Below are 22,193 nucleotides of genomic sequence, written 5' to 3' on the forward strand. Positions count from 1 at the left end.
TTTTTCTCAGAATATTGCCCTCGGCTCCGTTCATTTTTTTTTTCCTACAGTGGCCCTAATACACTGTCGTAATTTGATATATTGATTGCTGAGAATTTTCATAAATCTAACTGTGTTTTTTTTTTTTGTTGTTTTGTAAAATTAACATTTCATTTCCAGCGTTTAACTCTTCATCCCTTCTCCATCGCCACACACGGCTACATGTCGATGTTAGTCCCTCCCCCCCTCGACTCCCTAGTCACGAAGGGACGGCCGTATGACTACCCAGACTCCCCCCCCCTCCTTGGCTCTGCTTCCTCCCGCTGATGTCACAGCCTCTCCACGCCGCCTCTGTTGCACGTGTGCATGACACCAGCCATCGATTATTCTTCTATCTCTTTCAGACGTGGGGTTCATCAGGTTTCAACGCCTTTTGGACATTCATCACAGTTTGGGATTTGGCTGCTGACTGAATTAACCCCATGTCTGAAGGGACTATTTTTCCTATTTCTAAAAGCCCCCCCCCCCCCCCTTCTGTTTCCTCAGTATCTCTTATGTCTTCTCTCTCAAGTCGAACTCCTTCCCAATATCTGATGCAGCTTGCTGTTGAAATGATTTGTGCCGTGCGCATGAGATCTTATGATGTGTTCTTCTCCTTCCCACTTATTCTTTTCGATCTCTCTCTCTCTCTCTCTCTCTCTCTCTCTCTCTCTCTCTCTCTCTCTCTCTCTCTCTGCTTCCCTCGCCCCGTCTTGGCTCAGTCATTGCTTGTTCCAGGGAAAAGTCCCAGTAAATATGGACGCCGAGGCAGCGCCATAGGGATAGGAACAATAGAAGAGGTTCACGTATATTCTCCCTTTTCTTATTTATTTTCTCTGCTCTTTGCTTTGATGTTTTTGTCTCACAATGTGTAGTCCAGATAAAGTTTGTAGTTTAAAATGTGCCTGTTGTAGTTCCAGTGTTTTCAGGGATTTCATATATTCGTTTATTAATTCACGACGCAGCTTCACCTTCTTGTCATTCATGCATCACAGTCTCGACAGGGGGAATTCATCCATCATGGCCTTTTGGGGACGTTAGAGCTCATTTACTTTTTTTTTTTTTTTATAAATCTCTCAAACCATTTTACATTTTCTCATTGCGGATTTTTGCATTTTCCTCGATTTTATTCCATTGCAGCAGATCTCTGGGCTTCATGCATATATTAACTTTATTTTACTTTTAAATTTGTTCTCAAAGTCTGCGAGAGAACAGTAATTATAGGCAGACTCCCACTTGTTCTTATCCAGCGATGAATCATCTCAGACTTTCTGATATTTGAATGCATAAACTCACACAGTCTGATTAAAAACAAGTAGAAAAACATTTATTTTGCAGCATATTTCTACACGTGTGTGTGTGTGTGAGATGACTGAACATACGTTCCCCCCCGCCAGTCGTTGATCATTCCCGGGAAAAGCCCGACCAGGAAAAAGTCGGGGCCCTTCGGCTCCCGTCGCAGCAGCGCCATTGGCATCGAGAACATCCAGGAGGTCCAAGAGAGGAGGTGAGAGGACGGAGCCGAGGGAGTGGGAGGTGGAGACGGAGTGGTGTTGCAGCAGATGGAGCCGAGGGCATTTAAATGAAGGGAAACCGGCCAATTAGAAGACGCGCTGCTTAAGATGCGAGCTGATGTCGGGCGGCGGGTTTGATCGCTGTTTGTATTTAGGTTTAGAATCAACATAGTGTCACATTTTCTGTTGTTAAACCTGAGACTTGTGTGGGAACACAACAATATCATCCTTATGTTCCACAAAATACATTACAAACACTCACACATATAGAACATATGTGGATAAAACCTACTGCCTCCCACGCTGGCAGGATTGGAATGGGGCCGTGTATTTCCTGGAATATTTGATGCAGCATTTGATCAGTGAGGGGAAACTTTCTATCACACAATGTCTATATTGTTATGTAAACATACTAATAATCTGTTTATAGCAATAATCATAGCTTATTCCATGTGACAATAATCATACATTATAAAGCATTTTATAATAATGTATGAAGACGTTTCATTATAGTTGTGTTTATGTTTTACAAGGATCATAGTTATTGTTATTCATTATAAACATTACAGACATGGGCTTTGCTAAGCTCCCATGTATTCTGTAATGGTGCCCGCCCCTTTTACGCAGATATTCCAATGTCGGCTCCTTGCGTGGCTCCGTGGAACGAACCATCTGGCGGGTGGGGTTAATGATTATACAGTGTTGTTAGCAGTTAAACAGCAGTTAAAGCGCCGCTTCGTCACATGTTCAGCCGATATGAATGTGTTATTATAGTCATGTAGAGTCTGTTTAACGTGTTACAGTATTTTTAAGAAAAACTGACCGGTTTTCTCGTGTGTCCATCTCCGTCCCATCCTGAAGCCGAGAGGTGTCACCGAGCACCCAGAGGACCCTGGAGGGCACCCACTTCTCCCAGGAAAACAGATCAGACAATTCCTCCAATCACAGCTCTCCGGAGTTCCCCGCTGCCAAGAACAGGTGACTATGATTGTTAATAACGACATAATGGTAAGCCTCTGTGGGTGTGTTTTAAAATATTGGGATATGCTTTACGTTTTGGTAAGTATTGATGGAGTTTTAACACACACACACACACACACACACACACACACACAGACACACACACACACACACAGACAATAATAGAAGAAGAACCCCTTGTTGTTGTTGTGCATGGTGTGGAGAGCGCAGGTGTGCGTGGGCTCAGAGTGACCCAGGTGTGTAGTTTGGCCATGTGTTGCAGGGCGGCGTCCATCCCCGAGGCTCAGGACCTTTCCCGCTCCTCGTCCAACGCCAGCAGCTTCGCCAGCGTCGTGGAGGAGCAGGAGGCGGAGGAGGACTACGACACCGGGCTGGTGGGTGGAGACGGACAGACAGATGTTTAATATTTGAAAACATGATCTACTCGTTTATTTAGCTGAAGAGATTTAAACCAGAGGGACCCCCAAGGCCTATAGAGACCTGGTGGAGGGACCCCCAAGGCCTAGAGACCTGGTGGAGGGACCCCCAAGGCCTATAGAGACCTGGTGGAGGGACCCCCAAGGCCTATAGAGGACCGGTGGAGGGACCCCCAAGGCCTATAGAGACCCAGTGGAGGGAGCCCCTATTCCATATCATATAATGTTCCTTATTAAACAATAATAATGTGTAGTGCAGCCTATGATGGATGATGATGATGGATGGATACAATGTTAAGACATTAAAATAATGACAGGAACATATTGCATAGTCACTTTTTTAATTGCACCTTTTTCCATCTGAGCAGCAGAGTAAAGCCTCAAGCCGTCGGCTTGGCCTTGTCATACAACAAAACCAGAAAGGTATATATTTCTAACTCCCTTCTCTTGCAGGAAAGTGTTTCCTGCGTTACGCCGCTGAAGGGGGAACCGTTTGTGTACAGCTCTGCGCTGGACGAGAGTGTGTTTTCAGGTGAGGTTTGGGAGAAAGAGGCTTGTATTACCGGCTGAGAAGGCAAGGAAGGAAAGGTCTTATCAACATGATCAATACTTTCCCAATAAAAACCTGTTGCATATGACCTGATACATGTATTCTGCCCTCTAGTGGAATTTCACTGCACTGCAGGCAGTGTAAAGGTTGTTATTTTTTACCTCTTCATATTCAAAATCTCAGCAATAATCTGAGAAAAAAAGTTTCAAATTTGTGAGTTCATAAAGGTCATAAAGGTCACAAATTTGCGTGTTTAGTAAGTGGCAAATTTGTGAGATAAATGCCAGTTGTTAGCATTGTAATAAACTTTTGTGAGTTTATTCCGATGCTAACAAGCAGCATCTATGCTAGCTAACTTTCCATGAATGTACATGTATGTTTGTAATGAATCATCCCAACGTGTGACATCACCTCGTTAAGGTCCTTAGGGTGATGATGTTGATGCTTATTGTTGCTTTTATTCATATGAGGACAAACTGTCATCTTATGGGTGTTTATTGATCGGGGCGGTTGGGCTAACATGCTAGCGGTAGCTTTCACTTTTCATAGCTGGTATATAAACAAGTTGCTTGGTTCCGCTGAGACCGGATGTTTGCCGTTGCTATGACAACAAGTAGTTAAAATAAATATGTTCTGTATTGAAACAATGTATAATTGCTTTGAATGAATTATTTGTATTACAGTTAAATCCTTTTAGAGTGTACGTATCAAATGTGATACTGTCGGTATATATGGTGCGTTATCATTGAACGACTATTTTTTGAGGTGTCAGGCTTTACATGGTTTTTAATATTGAAGACTTTTGTAACTGTTCTTATTTTGAATAAATTATATTTACAAAGGATAACACTGCAAACTTCTGTATCACTCGATGATTCACTCCGAACCATCATTCCCTTTTTGCATGCTGGGATATATATTTATATATATAAAAATGTTAAGCCCAGAACAGCTGGCAGCGTTATGCTTGAGTTTATTGACCATGACAGCCGCACATCTGTCTCCTCCCTTCCAGCGGCGTCGCGTCCTCAGCAGCAACCCGCCGCAGCGAAGACGTCTGAGCCGAAGGCGACGGACGGCCGGCCCCAGACGGAGCGGCCCCCGACGGAGCGGCCCTCGCAGGAGCACAAGTCCTCATCGGTGAGACCGGCTCCCTGTCATCACTCATTATAGGTGACGCCCGGATGGCTTTTCTCCCGAGTTTTACAAAGTCACCGGCAAGAATGTTCCCCTCTGGTTAATCGCCAAAGTCATTTATAGAGCAGAGGGACCAAATATGGAAACAATGTGTTCATTTATCTTGTTAGTTTAATGTGATGTCTTTGGGTTTTAAAGATGGAGTAACACTGCGTTGAGCTAAACGCTCCATATCAGCAGGTTTAAGTAGTTTAGAGCTGATGGGAACGTCATCGTTTTGCAGATATTTGGTCATAAATCCAAAGTGTTGGACAAAAGACATTTTGAGGTGATGATGGCGATAGATGATCAATGGGATCATCAAAGACACATGGATGGTGGTTGTTGTGTTTTTTTTTACCAAACGTCATGGCAACCCATCCAAACGAAGTAGCGACATTTCTCTCCAAACCTCCACTCGAGGAAAAGACAGAAGATCACGAAAGTCACTAGGATGCATCTTCTGCCAACCATTTGATTTGATTTTATCTTTGTTTTCCTCGAATACAAAGTACAATATTTACATGACATAAAATACGTCATACAAGTATAGAAAAACAAACTAATCATTCAGGTTCGAGCAAGGACAGGAGGAAGCTGAGCTTATCATGTCCTGTCCCCTTCTTTAGATGATCACGTTAATTTACATAAAGCTCATATATCTGTGTAAAATAGTCATTATCAGATGTCAGTCAGACAGACAGTCAGACAGACAGACAGTAGAAAGACAGCAAGCATGGATAAAAACAGAATACGCCTGTAATTAATCCTGGTGCCAACAGGAAAAGTCAAACCATTAAATGAACTATCCGACTATTCAGTGGAATGAATCATTTTTTTGTCAGCTATAGATATGAACTGTTAACTTCTTCTTCTTCTTCTTCTCTGTGATCGTGTGCAGAACTGTTAGTCGCCCTCCTCCGATCACTGCATCGACATCCATCTTCAGGTCAGACCTAACGTTGGACTTGTCTCCCCCCTTTTATATTTGAAATCTCTCATTTTCCTGATTCTCCTCTTACGTCCCCTTTTCTTTCCCCCCGTTGTTTCAGCGTTCCCAAAAGAGGCATCATCCTTTGCTGAGAAAGCGAGCCGACGGTATGTGACCTCCACCACTGAGCGGAGCCAGAGGCCGGATCGGACCAGACACCGGATCTCTCCCCTTTTTGTGTGTTTTTTGGCGTGGACCTGCAGGGCCCAGCTCCGTGGACTTGTTCCTACCTATCGCCCTCATTCCAGCTCCGTGTGGAACCCTGATTGAATGCTCATGGCCAAGGAAAAGGGACCCCCCTCCCCCCCATCACTACTGGCTGCAACAGAGTAAGTCTGGCTGCGATGTTCGTCAGGCCGGGAAGCTCCAAAACCGGATTCTTACCTGAAAGAAAAAGAGACCGAACAAAGAGTCGCACTGGAGAGGAAAAAAAGTTAGTTTTTTTATTTTAAAACCTCACATCCCACTGTGACATTGTACATGGGTTCATGTACCGAGCGTGTGTGTGTGTGTGTGTGAGTGTGTGGCGTCCTTTTGTGTTTTATTGACGACTTCTTCTTCTGGATGTTTGACGTGTTTGACGATGAATCTGTGGTGTTTTTGATGGACGGTTCTTGTTGTCGGTTCCTGCTACGTGGGTGAAATAGGAAATGCATCCGCAGGTTTGAAGTTGCTCATTGAATCGTACCACAGTAAGTCTGTGTAGAATATCGATGCTTTATAATTAAAGTAGTTCCCACAATCAACAGCGTTCCTCAATCCACACGTCCTGCTGTCGAGACCTTTGACTCCAATACACCCCTCGTCTAACACCCACTTGTTGATTTTTACATCTTGGTAAAGGTGTGTGTGTGTCTGTGTGTGTGTTTGTGTGTGTACAACGGTACAGTGCATGGTGTAAATCTGCTTGCCAAAAAAAAAAACATGTTGTCTGTACACCGGTGCCATGCTTGCCATAGAGGTGTTGTCCCCGTGATTTGTGTTTTTAATGGAAACCAGCCGACATCTCCAGATGCACATTTCTGACCAGAGAGCCAAATGCCACCATATATATATATATATATATATATATATATATATATATATATATACACACACACACACACACATACGCGACTCAAGCATTACATTATTTATAAAATGATTTCCAAATCCTGACTTTTTGTTTTAACCCGAGTTGTTGCTGAATATGAATTACACTGTGACTCCTCTTGAAGTTGCCTTTCTAACGATTGTGAGCTGCTGTTTTGAAGGAGGGTCGTATTTAAAAGGCACGGCGTCGCCGGCTGGCTTGAATGTATAAAAAAAAACTAGACACATGTTTATTTACACACATCTGCTACATAGACTGGTGGTACTGCGTTGACCCGGAGAAGCTTTTTTCCTCTCGAAGGAAAGAACTGATACGTGGAGTTTATATCAGTGATGTGACTGAAGCAATGAGATTTATTGTCTGCTGTGAATTAAAGACAGCATTTACAAAAAAGTTTAAGACACTGGACCAAAACTGCTAAACAGCCTGTATACTGTGTTCATCAAGCTGTTTGGAGCTACAAATCACAACATTTTGCATTTGACTACAGGAAAAGCAGCATATAAAATGAATAAGAGACATTGAACATTGTGTATTTGAGCCTTTCAAACTGATTTGTGAAACATGATTTTCCTCTGGATTTTGGAAATGTTTGAGCAGGTGAGTTACGCCCTCTTGTGGCTCTGTATTATTATTACAGCACATCACCCTGTGGTACCATTCATCTAACTGTGTTTGCACTGTTTTGCCAACGGCCGGCAGCAACACTGAGAGCGGAACTTCTTCTGTGCTTGATTTCAAATGATTGTATTTTCTGTTCTCATCTGCTTAAGCCCTTGAGAGACGCAATTGTAAATGTTGCTTTACATTCTTTTTTTTTGTAAATTAAGCAGCCAAAAATGTTTAATAAAGACGAAGATGCATAAAAGATCAAAGGCCTGGGGAAATCCTTCCTACATGGGTGGTTACTTTGTGTTTCACATGGAAAGAAAGAAGAGATCACAAAGAAACGTTTCATGATTTTCAAATTGATAACAAAGAAATGTTACGGTGCTATGGCTTTCTTAAACAATGGAGTTCGAGTTTTCATTCACATCTCCAGGTTCCACCACTTGAAGTCGAACGGTTCCCTGCGGACGTTGGAACCACAGTGCACCTCCCCCAGCTTTTTGTGGTAGGAGGCGAAGTCGTCGATGAAGGTGCAGCTGAGGCCCAGGGGCTTCATCAGGGAGACCACCTCGGCCTCCAGGGCACAACGTCCATCCACCTTGGGGCCGAAGGGCTTCGGGATGCCGAGGTCTTTCCCCAGGACGATCATATTCACCTGCAAACGGATGCGTCGGAATATTAGCGATGGAAACAAGCGTTGGAAAATGTTTACATTGAAGCAACGCATCTGGACGCACCATGTCGGGGTAGTAAGCCACCGCTCGGAGATTGTGCACATTCCCGTCCTCCTCCAGCACAAACTTAAAGATGATCGGCAGGTCGATGATGTCGTCTTCATCCAGGCCCAGCTCTCTCTTCAGCACGTCTCTGTTCCAGTCGATGCAGCTCTGGGAGAGAGGAAGCGGCGAGAAAGACATGTATCGATATCGTCATACGAGACTAGATATCGTGATACTAGATATTGTGATATGAGACTAGATATCGTGATACGAGACTAGATATTGTGATATGAGACTAGATATCGTGATATGAGACTAGATATTGTGATACGAGACTAGTTATTGTGATATGAGACTAGATATTGTGATACGAGACTACATATCATGATACGAGACTAGATATCGTGATACGAGACTAGATATTGTGATATGGGACTAGATATCGTGATACGAGACTAGATATCGTGATACGAGACTAGATATCGTGATACGAGACTAGATATTGTGATATGAGACTAGATATTGTGATACGAGACTAGTTATTGTGATATGAGACTAGATATCGTGATACAAGACTAGATATTGTGATATTGTGATATGAGACTAGATATTGTGATACGAGACTACATATCATGATACGAGAATAGATATTGTGATATGAGACTAGATATTGTGATACGAGACTAGATATCGTGATACGAGACTAGATATCGTGATACGAGACTAGATACTGTGATACGAGACTAGATATCGTGACACAAGACTAGTTTTCGTGATACAAGACTAGATATTGTCTTGGGTTTTTGAATCTCGTAATTCGGCTTTAAATTCTAACTTGCACATTTACGGATCCATCTCTACGTGTGAAAGAAGTTTTGCATATATGTGGATCACCTCCTGCGAGTTTATGAGCAGCGTTCGATTTTTGACTCTTTTTTTGAGTTGACTTATTTATTTGCATAGTTTGTCCAACTTTTACCACCACGGATCTGTAGAATAAACCTTACAAATGTGAGGTGCGATAATTTGTACGTGTGAATTTGTCTTTTGTAAAGACGCGTCTTTTGTAAAAATGTGTATTTAAATGTCACGTAAAAAACAAAATAGATGTTTTGCAAATGTAATAGTTTCACCACAAAAAAATAAAATGCCAACTCATATTTACGGGTCCATTTCTACATTTGAAACTGGGTCTGCATGTTTGCAGATCGCTTCCTGTGAGTTTGTGAGCCACGGGACGTAATTGTCCAACCCTACCGTAGGGATCGAAAGCTCAGGTGCAGTTAGATAGGTCCACCAGCAGGTGGCGATCGTGTGGTGATCATGTGGTTGATATGTAGGAACCTACAGTTCCTATGATTCTCAACTATCAGGACAAATTTATTAATGAACGAAACATTTTAATAATCAACTCATGAATAAGAGTTATGCTCGTCATCCGGTCTGGACAAGACCAACATATATAAATATTAATATCGTCCTTAAAGTGTAAGTTTGGCGGAAATTGAAAATAAAGCTATTTTCTGAATGAAAATACATCAACTAAGCCGTGGAGGAAGTAATTATCGCTCATCACGCAGTTCAGAGCTAGCACGGGTCGGAGCTAGAGTCCAAAATCGCAAACAGTGGGTTAGCATGGGGCAGACAGCCACACGCTTTCAAAATCGCATTTTTAAACCACTAACATTGCTCAAAACAGCGCCAAACCTCGTCAGCAGCTTGCTCTGGGTGTCTACACATAAAACGAAGCACCAACAACTCAGTTCATGAACCCGAAGTTTATAACAGAAGACAGTTAAGAACACTCACCAATTCTACCCCTGCCAGCTCCTCGCGAAGGATAGTCCGTAAGTGTCGATTACCGAACGAGTTCCCGTGTGAGATCTCGCGTGACATGTATGTGCTTCAGATAAGGCTGCTGACTTGAACTGATTGGAAGTGTATACAAACTATCCCGACGTTTTTACCCACCGTTATTAACTTATATTTGGCCAAACTGCCACTAATTTAAAAGTATACTCGTTTTATTCTGGGCGAAATCTTCAGTTTCACTTTCACTTTTGCATTGCGTTCGGTAATCGACACTTACGGACTATCCTTCGCGAGGAGCTGGCAGGGGTAGAATTGGTGAGTGTTCTTAACTGTCTTCTGTTATAAACTTCGGGTTCATGAACTGAGTTGTTGGTGCTTCGTTTTATGTGTAGACACCCAGAGCAAGCTGCTGACGAGGTTTGGCGCTGTTTTGAGCAATGTTAGTGGTTTAAAAATGCGATTTTGAAAGCGTGTGGCTGTTGGCCCCATGCTAACCCACTGTTTGCGATTTTGGACTCTAGCTCCGACCCGTGCTAGCTCTGAACTGCGTGATGAGCGATAATTACTTCCTCCACGGCTTAGTTGATGTATTTTCATTCAGAAAATAGCTTTATTTTCAATTTCCGCCAAACTTACACTTTAAGCCCCCAAGACCAAGGACGTGCTAACTAGTGGAAGACAAAGTTGTAACATTTGTTGTTTGCATAGTTAATTACTCCCTAATTTGAGAGCATGCGCCTGCTGCAACATGTCCGGTTGTGTTGTGTTGTGGTTCATAAAGCGTAATTTGGGACCCAGGAGTGGTCCAGTGGAGGGTCCACTCACCTGGACGTAGCTATTTTGGGCTCGGAGACCTTCATCCTTTAGTATCTCATCCACTGTTATTTGTTCTTCACCGCTCAGACCTTTTTTTGAGAAGTTTCACAGAGTGTTAAGAATTGTGCAGTCTATTTTCCACAGTAAATGTGGTTAAGGACAGGCCTACCCTCAAACAGTGCAGCTTGTCCGTGTCCGTTCTTCTGTAAACCCTTGAATAGTTTGTAGGTGGCGTCGGGGCTCGCCAGCAGCAGCCGGAAACCCTGTGCACAGAAACACAAGAGACAAAGATAACACCGGCCACTTCGTTGTCCCGAGAGCTTAAACGATCCCACATAAGATCCCAATCAGCTCTAGCCAGTTCCAGCCAGCTGCTTCCTGGTCCTCCGACTATTTCACATTTTGGTTTAAAGCAGGTTGTGTTTTAAAACGTTTACCTTTCTGTCGGGCGCGGGAACGAAAGTCATGAATTCATCCACGTGGCCGACGTAGAGCCAGTCGGAGAACAAGGCGATGGGCTCCTGAACCTTCTGAGCCCACAAGAAGTCTTGGACTACTTTGGTCATGTTTCGTCCTTTAGTTGCCCTTAAAGACAAAAATAGATTTGAGTAATATTCTCAGATCTTCGACTATGGGGTCGGGGACTCGTCTCTGGATCTGAACTTACGTGGGGAAGGCCACTCCGATGAGGATTCGACCCAGGGGGTATTTTTTTCCGTTCACAGTGACGGGAGGGCTCACCTCCAGATTACCGAAGGAGTCCAGACTGCTCACGTCTTCTTCCTCGGCCACCCTCCTCACGTAGCCAAAGTCCGGTCCCTGAGGACACAAAGGTGGTCCAAGTGTTTCAAGACATGCGGAAATCCAGAATGAATACGCAAATATTTTTCATTTCAATCGTTTTAACTGCTGCACGAGAGGAAAGCTTTGATACCACAATCGGCATCAAAGCGTGTCAAAAAAATTTTATTACACTTTTTGTATCTCACCAGTAGCTCCTTGAATGGGAAATCCCTGAGCGGTCCATCTCGAGGGGAATCCAGAACCACAGGAAACCGTTGATGGGGGGAGTCGATGTAGCCGAACTCCAGCTCATCCTGAAAAAGAGGAGTTATATTTCCGCTCTCCTTACATAACGCTAATCTTAAATACACACAGCCTTGGGCCTCGTGCAAAATCCTGCAAATCCTTCTATTGTTGGTGTTGTTTGAGTTATTTCATTGCAACGATTATAATTATATGATGATTATATGATATGCTGCTGTAATTTAGCCTCCCGACCACTAATTGTCTTAATGAGGGATCAAGACTGTGGAAGTTTTTATTGGACGTTATTACCTGTAAAACCACAGAATACAATTAACAAATGTGTACGGATCCACTTCTACATGCATTTGTGAGCGTATTTCCAATAAACACGTCCATACCAGACATTAGTTTGACTCATCCTTAAAGCCACGCCCCCTCAGGAAGACCCAGCATGGGTTGAAACTGTTTTTTGCTCTTCTTTTGTATTCATTTTTACTAAAGTAAACTCATAAAGGCACTTTAACCACACCCTTAATATGGGGCCTTCCCCTTTTCCTGTAGTTGAGCCCTGCATTCATCTGGACTACTACTTCATAAAAACCACAATCATGAGTAGGGGTGGGTAAAAATATTGATACGGCAATATATCGCGATACTTTTCCGCCCAATACAAGATTGATTTAAAAAAAAAAGAAAAAAGATTCATGTTTAGACGCGTTGTGAATGCAGTACTTTATCCTTTTTCATTTTATTTTCAATATTTATTCCAGTGAATTTCATGGGAATTAATCAAATGGAGAGGCTGTTTTGAATGAAATAGTTTTGACTCAATTTGTCCTCTGATCAATATCATCTGATGTACATCTACAGGTACTTGTGTTTTCATCTTTATTTATATCGCAATATCGTGATATTGTGATACGTATCGTGACCAAAGTATCGTGATACGTATTGTATCGTGAGGTTCTTGCTAATACTCACCCCTAATCATGAGAAACCCATTATCTTTTTCTTTTTTTTTTCTTTGCTCCTCATTTTTCAAAGGATGTTTTGTCCTTTTTTTTCTCCTTTTTTTTATGTGATGATTCAGGTTTTCCTACCTGCATCCAGCGATCTCCTCTGTTCATATATTCGTGGCAAATCTTCAGCTTGTTCCCGGTCTTCGCAACGAGGTTCCTCATGCTTTTAAGGAACTTGTAGTTGTCCGAGGTGCTGACAAGGTGACCACAGAGGAAGAGGTTTCAAAATGCTGATTCATCTGAATTTGTTTGAATCATTGTATCATGATGCAAGAAAATGAAAAAAAGAAAAGAATCAGCCGTAAAGAGGAAGCATGAATTATAAGTCATTTGCATGCATATATTTGTTGTTAGTGAGATCAAATAACACTGTAGTGCGTCATCTTCATTATTCATCAGTCCGCTCTTACCTGCAGACAAACACCTCTGCAGGCTGGAGGGTGTTGGGCGTCATGATCCACGGCGCCACCCTGAACACGACCGTGTCGGTGAAAATGGGCGTCTCAGGGAGACCCTGTGGAAACATGAGTACCGCCATCCTCCTCAAATCTGCAATCTGACTGATCGAACCTCTGATTAAGGGTGTGGATGCCATGTTGCAGATCTTACGGTAGAGATGGGCTCTAACAGACTCAGGTGGATGCTGATGAGCCCGTCGAAGTCTTTGTCAGGAAACCTGAGGCCCTCCACGTAGAAGTTCATCTCCGCAGCGCCACCGAGGTAAGGCACTTCCTGGGACAGGACCTCAGGGCTCAGCACCAGTGGATAGTCCTTCACAAAGATGTTGTAGAAGAGTTTCTGTGCTGAAGGGGAGAAGAGCAAACACGAGAGCTTGAAATACTGAGGCACCTGCTGATGACCCCGTCATTGTCAATGTAGAAGAAAATGTGTTACCTTACAGTTCTTATTTTAATCTTATCCTAATATTCCTCTCTCGTGAACTCATCAAATGTCCTGCTGCTCCTATTTGATTGTGGTTAACTTTTGTTATCCTGATAAGAAGAGCTTTCGGTCTTTCCGCCTTCCTGAACCGTCTGCGAAACCTCCTTATCTCACATTGATTGATCGAGGCCTGATGAACGGCCCCTGTTGTGACATTGTGTAGAGAAACCCAGCTGCCCCGAGAGCAGCCACACCTTTAGTTTTCTCAATCAATGCAAATCCACTCATTGTTCTCTGTAATTCTGTATAAATCTCTCTAGGCTCGTCCACTCTGGTCAGAAAGGATTTTATGGCAACGCTGTGACTTCCTTTTTCCACTGTCAGTGATTAGACCTGAAGAGTTTTACTTCCATATCACTCACCCAGCAAATTACTCTTCACGTCAGAGGATCCGGACCTGAAGACTCTGGCGCTCTCTGCGTCGCCCTGAGAGATGTGCATGGTGAGCTTGTAACCGTCTGGGAGCCTGGCGGGGCCCCGGGTCCGCACCACCATGACGGACATGTCCTTCAGGTCTGTTCATCCACACAATAAGTTAATGTTCATTCAGTCCTACATAAAATTTAAAATGCATACAGCTCATATTGATATTGTGGCATTGATAGACGATTTAAATTAAGGGTGATGTTGTTTGGTTTGGTTTTATTCTAGAATAACTGTAACTATATAGTTTCTTGTAACCACTTTGGCTCACATTACAGTGAAATGGAACGAGCTTGAAATATGAAACTTGGCAAGTTCTTCCCAAGATATATGACCCTCAGCCGAGACCATAAACTCATGTTTACAATTTTTACTGAGGTAATAAATCAAGTGAGGAGTAGGGTCATCCTGTACGTTTTAGGATTGATTTTTGTTTGCCTATAAAGCATGAAACAGGCTAGCTCCAGCCTACATTACTGAGCCTTTAAAACCCTATATTGCATTAAGGTCACTCAGGTCCACTGACCAGCTGACCTTGGTTGTCCCAAGGTCAAAGCTAAAGCACAGGGGTGATCGTGCTTTTGCATCTGTGGCCCCAAAACTCTGGAACGAGCTGCCTCGAGATGTTCGGCGGGTCCCCACACTGCCTGTTTTTAAAACTCGCCTAAAAACTCATTTTTATTCTTCAGTATAGAGAGTGGCCCCCGTCTGTCCTTGTGTCCGTCTTAACTGGTCTTTGTGTTTTGTTTTGTTTTTTACTATGTTAGCCATTTTGGTTTTATTGTACAGCACTTTGGTCAAATGTTGTTGTTTTTAAATGTGCTTTATAAATACATTTTGATTGGTTTTCCTCATAGACTTCCATGCAATCGGACTTCTTTTTTGCAACCAGAGGAGTCGCCCCCCGATGGCCAGCAGAGAGAATGCAGGTTCAAGGCACTTCTGCTAGGCTTCGCTTTTTGAGAACCGGAGGTCGCCGCCTGGTCTCGACACAAATCAAACGTTTCATGACAATGACGAACCACGTGTGTCTGACTTTTTTAAGATTTTAAGAGTTCCAAAGAAGTGTGTGGGTGCTGCTGCAAACCATAAATTAATCACAGTTTATCTGAATGTCACCAAATATGCTGCATATGTAAGTAAGCTTTTCAAGATGCCAAGAAATATGTCCAGCAGAAATGTGTTACAGCATACAATGGCTTATTGGCATAAGTGTGTTATTGGTCTCGGTGCTTCTTTATACAGAATTAAACCAGCTCAGGTGACATTGCTTAACTTCCCAAACGTGCTTCAAAGTAATGAAATATACAATCCGTTAGTGGTAAACTTGGGCTTGGATAACAGCAGATTAATTAGAGTGTTTGTACTCACTTAAGGGAAAATTCCAAATAAGAGGCAATTGGCACACAATGTCCACAATCTAAAAGTGCTCGAAGCCACTTGAACAGCAGCTCCTGCATGAGGCCCAATAGGCTTTGTGTATTTTATGATTACGAAGCACACACCCACACATACTGAATAACACCTGGTTATACTATCAAATTTCAGCTTTACTGGTTTCTCCACTGCAAAGTAATTCGAGAGGCCTAGTTTATCTACACACACACACACACACACACACACACACACACACACACACACACACACACACACACACACAGATGCCTCTAGGGCTTTTTTTATCAAATTCTTTTGCCCTATCTGCCGACTTTGCAAAAAGCAAAGACATTTTTAGGGCTGGCAACAGTTGTGAAACCTTCAAGGTGCAGGAGGAAGAAGGGGAGAATTGAGTGTTTACCTGACACCCTGGAGATGCGGTCCTGCTCATGCTCGCTATCCAGTTTCTTCCCATAGAGTCGCTCTGAGTCACAGTTGACCAATAGGATGGCCCCGTGCCCATTAGGACCCCATTTCCAGGATCCCTGAACACGGACATGAATGAATTTGAGTTTAAGTTTTTGACAAAGAAGGAACTTTTTTTTCTTTTACTATTTCTTTTACTCAAACATCCTCAAACTTGAAGTACATAAGAATATAGAAACCAAAACCTTGAATGAGATCTTGCCTCAGATATACAACCCTCCTCCCTTTGTTACATGTTTCTTTGTGAGAAACTCCTGCATCAGGTGTCAGACATATCGGAGCTCACCTTATTAGGGTTGTTTTTCTCCACGGTGCCGTCTCTGTCGGCATCCACATCCAGAGAGATCTCTGCATGACACACAGTTTGTTTATCGCAGACCCACTTTGCACGGCCTGAATATTCCAGATGCCGGTTCATACCACACTGCAGCTCGAGACTGTATTTATATATTCATATTAGGGCTGTCAAACTATTTAAAATCTTAATCTGATTAATTGCAGGGTAGCTGTGGATTAATCACACTATTTGCAAAAATACCAGAAATATTTCCAATTTCTCTGTATATTGTTTTTGGGAACTGAAAGATCAAATTAGATGAAAGACAAATATAATTATCATAATCAACATGAATAAATATTAAATGTCTGAAGAGGAGGAAAACTAGATCCTCCTCGTCCATTACTCAACTAACTTCAGGCCTCAGATCAGCTCTTGTGAAGCTTTTATTATAAGTCTGGTTCCCTGACCCGAGGTCACGTTAACATGCTCATTTACCCACAATTCATAGCAGTGTGACGTTAAACATGGGGTTCCCAGGGGAAGCCCGGAGGAGTTAAATAATAAAAACGTAAACAAAGACGAGTTTCGAGTCTCTACCTTCAGTTCCGGAGATACACCAGGAGGACCAAATTTTGACTGCCCTAATTCATATATTCCAACCAACTGGATCTCCAAATATAGAATGTTCCAGTTAACATACGAGTCATTTTGCATGTGTGCATTTAAACACACCACTAATCCACCACTTATATTATGCTGGCAAAAGTAATTTAAAAAAATACACCAGTTAAAAACGTATACAAATAAATGTTTATTCTTTTGCATGCTGTTTTATTCTGCTTCGACTTACCGACAGCCGTCAGGTGCAGGATTGCACTCCCCAGCATCTCCCTATTCTCCCCATAGTACCTGATAGACAGCTGATGAGACAAAGACACAAGTCATTCAGTCGTAGTAAAATGACATTTAGCCATGAAGTCACGAGTCGTACATTGTTGAATGTGGTTGTTTGAGAAGTGCCTCATCAAACGGATCAATTAATCAAAAAGGACAATAAGATATCAATGTCACAGATTTCATTCTTTTTAGTGGTTTTGGTTTCCGCCTCTGGAACAAACTAAACTAAAAAACTAAAAAAAAAACTAAAAAAAAAAAACAGAGCTGAGGGGGGGGGGGGGGGGCATGGGGGGCAATATTCTGAGAAAAAAGGCACAGATTTGCGAGAAAAAAGTAGCAAATTTACAAGAAGAAAGTCTCAAATTTACTAGTTTATAAAGTTGTATATTTACGAGAAAAAAGTCGCAAATTTACGAGAAAAAAGTAGCAAATTTACTAGATAATGAAGTCTATTTACAAGAATAAAATAACTCACTTGCGGTGTATGATGCCTGTGTGTATTGTATTCTATATTGCTCTAACCTTTTGTCAAATGAATTTGTGTTTTGTACAGTAAATGACGATGCTATCACAGAAACAAATGTAATGTATTCTAGCATAACTTTTCCAAGGATCTATTCATTTGTTTTTCTAACTCGTGACAACACCTCGTTAAGGTCCTTAGTGTAACGGCTGTTAGTATTTATATGAGGCCAAATTGTCATCTTATGGATGTTTATTGATCAGGCGGTGGGGCTAACAGGCTAGCGGTAGCTTTCACTTGTTGTCATAGCAACGGCAAACATCCGGTATAAACAAGCGACGTTGAATTTGCTACATTTTATAGTAAAGCATTAGACTTGTTTATATTGGCTACATGTACACGTTCAACATCAGAAATAATTTTGTGGCCTACAACAAAATAAACAAGTCTCATGGCATACACCTGTATGTAAACGTAAATCTGCCACTTTTTTCTCGAAAATGTGCAACTTTTTAATCTCGTAAATTTGCTACTTTTTTCCCGTAATTATTTTTTGATTTGGTTTGACTGGCGGTTGTGGCGTCGGTTTTAAGCACGTCTGACCTACTTTACCTTGCTATCATTCTCGCCTTCGCTGGCACGGCTCATGCGGATGAGCAGCACCGGGTTCCCGTTGAGGGGGATGGGCGAGAGGTGGGACATCTCCTGAGGGGGGGGTCTGATGCTGTACTGGACATTGTCGGTGCACTTCACGGAGAAGAACCCGGAGCTGGGAGGGGCGACCCTGAAAACCGGAGACAGAGCAGCTGAAACTGTTCATGCATGCTGTATGATTGTTTACACAAAACGCTGAATTAGACATACAATGTGTGTGTGTGTGTGTGTGTGTGTGTGTGTGATATTTGTCGATACACAAGTTGCGAATAGCGCTGACACATGCAGGCAAAACCACAAGCTCAAATTGCACAACAGGTGGCGAACCAAAGCAGCAGCTGTCGTCATGTGAAGTTTATCTATGTTCTATATTGCTTGGAGCACGGCAAAAAGTATGTGAAGCGATACTGTTTTATTAAATTAATTCATCCACATGTCGATCCACAGATTTGCCAAATCATTTAGCAGAATTTCTACCTGTCTTGTATCTCTGCAGTACACCTTTCAGCCACATGAGTGAGCCTGAATGTATCGTATCGTTGGGGCGAACATATATTGTGTTTTTTGAAGATGTTTTGAAGAAGTGCTTCCACTGTAGGTGATATGGGAGGTGTCAGAAGTCTGAGTTTTTTTTCAAACTAGTTAGTCTCTTTCAAAACATAAAACTCCCTCTTTGTGTTATTATCCTTCCAAAGCAGCTCAACAAGAAAAAACCTGTCCACGGAATTAAAAAAAAAGGGAGGGGGGGCTTTGGAAGAACTGCTGACACCACATATTAGCTTCGCCTGAATTATGCACAGTTTTGATCTAGGGGTGGAAATCACAGAGTAACTCACGATATGAAGTCACTCTGGACTCCTTCGGTAATCTGGAGGTGAGCCCTCCCGTCACTGTGAACGGAAAAAAACACCCCCTGGTCCGAATCCTCATCGGAGTGGCCTTCCCCACGTGAGTTCAGATCCAGAGACGAGTCCCCGACTTTGTAATGAAACATGTGGTTGAAGATATCTCTCTCTTTTTTGTTTAAGGGCAACTAAAGCACAAAAACATGACCAAAGTAGTCCAAGACTTCTTGTGGGCTCGCTCAGAAGGTTCAGGAGCCCATCGCCCGACAGAAAGGTAAACGTTTTAAAACACAACCTGAGGTAGGGGTTTGGAATCACAGAGTAACTCACAATACGATAATATCACGGTATTTTGTCCACGACAACAATGATATCTCTATTCAAACAAAAGGATCACAGGAGCGCTGCTGGTGTCCCTCAAACCACCGGTGCTCTTGCTAAGGGTAACTTAATTAAAAAGAAAAAAAGTACAGGCACTCAGGTGAGTTTGAAAAAGTTAAAAACCCTTTATTTTAGTGGGTAATTTAAAAAAAAAACACCAACGCGTGTCGGCTTGCGCCTTCCTCAGGGTGTATTAAAAAAAAATAATAATAATTAGATACCTACCTACCTACCTACCTGCCTAGATGCCTACCTATCTACCTACCTAGATACCTACCTATCTACCTAACTACCCAGATGCCTACCTATCTACCTACCTAGATGCCTACCTATCTACCTAACTACCCAGATGCCAACCTATCTACCTACCTAGATGCCTACCTATCTACCTAACTACCCAGATGCCAACCTATCTACCTACTTAGATACCTACCTATCTACCTAACTACCCAGATGCCAACCTATCTACCTACCTACCTACCTACCTACCTACCTACCTACCTACCTACCTAGATAACTACCTATCTGCCTATCTAGGTGCCTACATATCTGCCTACCTACCTACCTACTTACCTATCTACCTACGTACCTACCTAACTACCTACCTACTTACCTAACTACCTACCTATCTATCTCCCTACTACATACATACATACATACCAACCAACCAACAGTATTGAACCTATTCTTTGCTATTTTTAAAACAGGACACCATGGCGTGACTAGGCGTCCGGAATGGGCGTGTCGGTCTCTCTCCTCTACCTACCTATCTACCTACTTACCTATCTACCTACCTACCTATCTATCTATCTATCTACCTTACTACCTACCTACCTACCTATGTACCTAACTACCTACCTACCTAGATACCTAACTACCTACCAACCTACCTACCTACCTAACTATCTACCTAACTATCTACCTACCTACCTATCCACCTACCGACCTGCCTATCTACCTTACTACCTACCTACCTACCTACCTACCTACCTACCTATGTACCTAACTACCTACCTACCTAGATAGCCTACCTTACTATCTACCTACCTACCTACCTACCTACCTACCTACCTATCTACCTGTATACCTATCTACCTACCTACCTACCTACCTACCTACCTATCTTCCTACATACATACATATAAACCAACCAACCTTCCTCAACAGCTGTTTTCAATACAGAGTATTGAACCTATTCTTGGCTATTTTTAAAAACAGGACCACATGGCGTGACTAGGCGTCCGGAATGGGCGTGTCGGTCTCCCGCTCTGCCCGGTCTGTAATCAGGACCGGCTCTGTTCGGTTGTGGAGGCGTTTGGCAAAAACAAAGTCGCCTGCATTTCTTTGGGGTAAACAAAGTCTCTCTTGTTGGACGTCGACAGTTGTGTTGGCTGTACCAAACAATGAACGTTGTTGCGGTCCTGCACACAAATGAGCTCTTCGCCACAGCTCCATTGTTGTGGGATGAAAATGGGATTCTTTTACACGCAGCTGACGGTTTATTAGGTCAGAACTGCATCTGAAAATACAGCAGTGCTGCAGGAAATGATGACAGTTCAGTTTTGTGGTTTTCTTCAAAGGATTTTAGATCACATTTTTGCTGGAGGCTGGCGGTTTGGTGTCGCTGCTGAATTTGCATTACACTAATGCTGCCGTTTCTAATATTTAGTCCACCCTTATTTACATAAATGGGGTGGAGTCCTTCTGTATAAATACCTACTATTATTTATTATAATAATAATATAATAACAGAACTACGACTATATTATTAATGACACCTTTTTATCGCTGTTTCAATAAAAACTCTACTATTAAAAACAGTTGTTCTTGTTTTTAAGTAGAATACATCAATATTTTGTTACTAATATAAAAGTGTGTGTCCTGCGGAGGTGGGAAGTAATGAAGTACAAATACTTTCTGTACTTAGCAGTAACATAACAGAAGTATCTTTTTCAGGTATAAACAAAAACAATAATTAAAATAAATATATGTACTTTCTACTGACATTTTTAAAATAGGCTCTTAACAGGCTCTCTAATGCATTCATGCAACTATCAAAAAAAATTATGAATATGACGCCAGAATCAGCCAGTAGAAACGTCCTTTATAAGGGAACTTTGTTTTTATCCAGACATTTCAGAGCCTGTACTTGTAGCCTACTTTCGCTTTCACTTGAGTAAAGAACTTTAATCAATACTTCTACCTTTACTATAATTGATTTTTGAGTACTTCTACTTGAGCACAATAGAACATCCTGCACCTTTTTGGTGGACGACGGCAGGTTGAACGACAGCCTACCTGTTCAGGTCGACGTTGAGCTCCGAGCCGACCACGTATAAAACCCTCGTAGTCTGGCCATAATCTACGCGGAGAGTCCGGGGGTGAAGCATGTCTGCCTGGATCCGTTATCGGGAGACGAGGACGCGGAGCTAGTTTGGAATTGCAGGCTGAGAGGAGCTGAGAACAACAGGCGATAATAAAGGCTGCAGGTAGCGAAGGTTGAAGCCTCCGTGTTCTCTGATTGGTTAACCGCCCCCCCCCCCCCCCCCCCTCGCCTATCTCCCTCTCTCTAATCTGCCTCTTCTCTCTCTTTATCCGCCTTCTCTTTGTGTGTTGCCTGGGGGCTTTTAGAAGCTATTTACTTAGAGGGAAGCTTCACCTACAAACACAACCAGAGGCTACGTACCAACAGAGCGCGTCTA

At 42.5% G+C, this 22,193-nt stretch overlaps 2 protein-coding genes across 11 annotated transcripts in view; one reads left to right on the forward strand and one right to left on the reverse strand.

The window, feature by feature from the left end:
• The window catches only part of rap1gapb (RAP1 GTPase activating protein b), a 55,267-nt gene extending 48,362 nt beyond the window's left edge, over positions 1–6,905 (forward strand). For 7 of the 10 annotated variants that reach the window (XM_084033495.1, XM_084033488.1, XM_084033492.1 and 4 more), the window contains 8 exons: positions 741–818; positions 1,416–1,525; positions 2,394–2,510; positions 2,758–2,887; positions 3,383–3,461; positions 4,495–4,619; positions 5,557–5,604; positions 5,708–6,905. In XM_084033495.1, coding sequence (XP_083889621.1) covers positions 741–818; positions 1,416–1,525; positions 2,394–2,510; positions 2,758–2,887; positions 3,383–3,461; positions 4,495–4,619; positions 5,557–5,565 — 648 coding nt within the window. In that variant the 3' untranslated portion in view covers positions 5,566–5,604; positions 5,708–6,905. The remainder of the gene's footprint in view (positions 1–740; positions 819–1,415; positions 1,526–2,393; positions 2,511–2,757; positions 2,888–3,382; positions 3,462–4,494; positions 4,620–5,556; positions 5,605–5,707) is intronic. The other 3 variants (XM_084033497.1, XM_084033494.1, XM_084033496.1) reach the window with 1 other exon arrangement.
• A 149-nt stretch (positions 6,906–7,054) lies between these two features.
• On the reverse strand, positions 7,055–22,013 carry padi2 (peptidyl arginine deiminase, type II). The gene is made up of 16 exons (XM_084033580.1): positions 21,790–22,013; positions 18,224–18,395; positions 17,102–17,171; positions 16,258–16,319; positions 15,907–16,030; positions 14,048–14,200; positions 13,353–13,546; positions 13,154–13,257; positions 12,825–12,936; positions 11,685–11,792; positions 11,363–11,514; positions 11,133–11,280; positions 10,865–10,958; positions 10,705–10,784; positions 8,086–8,235; positions 7,055–8,003 (listed from the first exon to the last, which is right to left on the reverse strand). The coding sequence occupies exons 1-16, from the start codon at positions 21,879–21,881 to the stop codon at positions 7,770–7,772; spliced, it is 2,049 nt and encodes a 682-aa protein (XP_083889706.1). The 5' UTR covers positions 21,882–22,013; the 3' UTR covers positions 7,055–7,769.
• Positions 22,014–22,193: the final 180 nt, after the last annotated feature.

The sequence above is a fragment of the Eutrigla gurnardus genome, assembly GCF_963514095.1.
Source record: "Eutrigla gurnardus genome assembly, chromosome: 2".
In the NCBI taxonomy this organism is placed as follows: Eukaryota; Metazoa; Chordata; class Actinopteri; order Perciformes; family Triglidae; genus Eutrigla; species Eutrigla gurnardus.

What these genes read in the sequence shown, in the direction of transcription:
- padi2 (XM_084033580.1), bottom strand. Translation starts at nt 21,881, where the DNA reads ATGCTTCACCCCCGGACTCTCCGCGTAGATTATGGCCAGACTACGAGG. An exon ending in CGTGAAGAGTAATTTGCTGG is followed by an intron (nt 13,547 to 14,047) that starts GTGAGTGATATG and finishes TCTCCCCTTCAG; the next exon opens with CACAGAAACTCTTCTACAAC. An exon ending in ATCGGAGTGGCCTTCCCCAC is followed by an intron (nt 11,281 to 11,362) that starts GTAAGTTCAGAT and finishes TTTGTCTTTAAG; the next exon opens with GGCAACTAAAGGACGAAACA.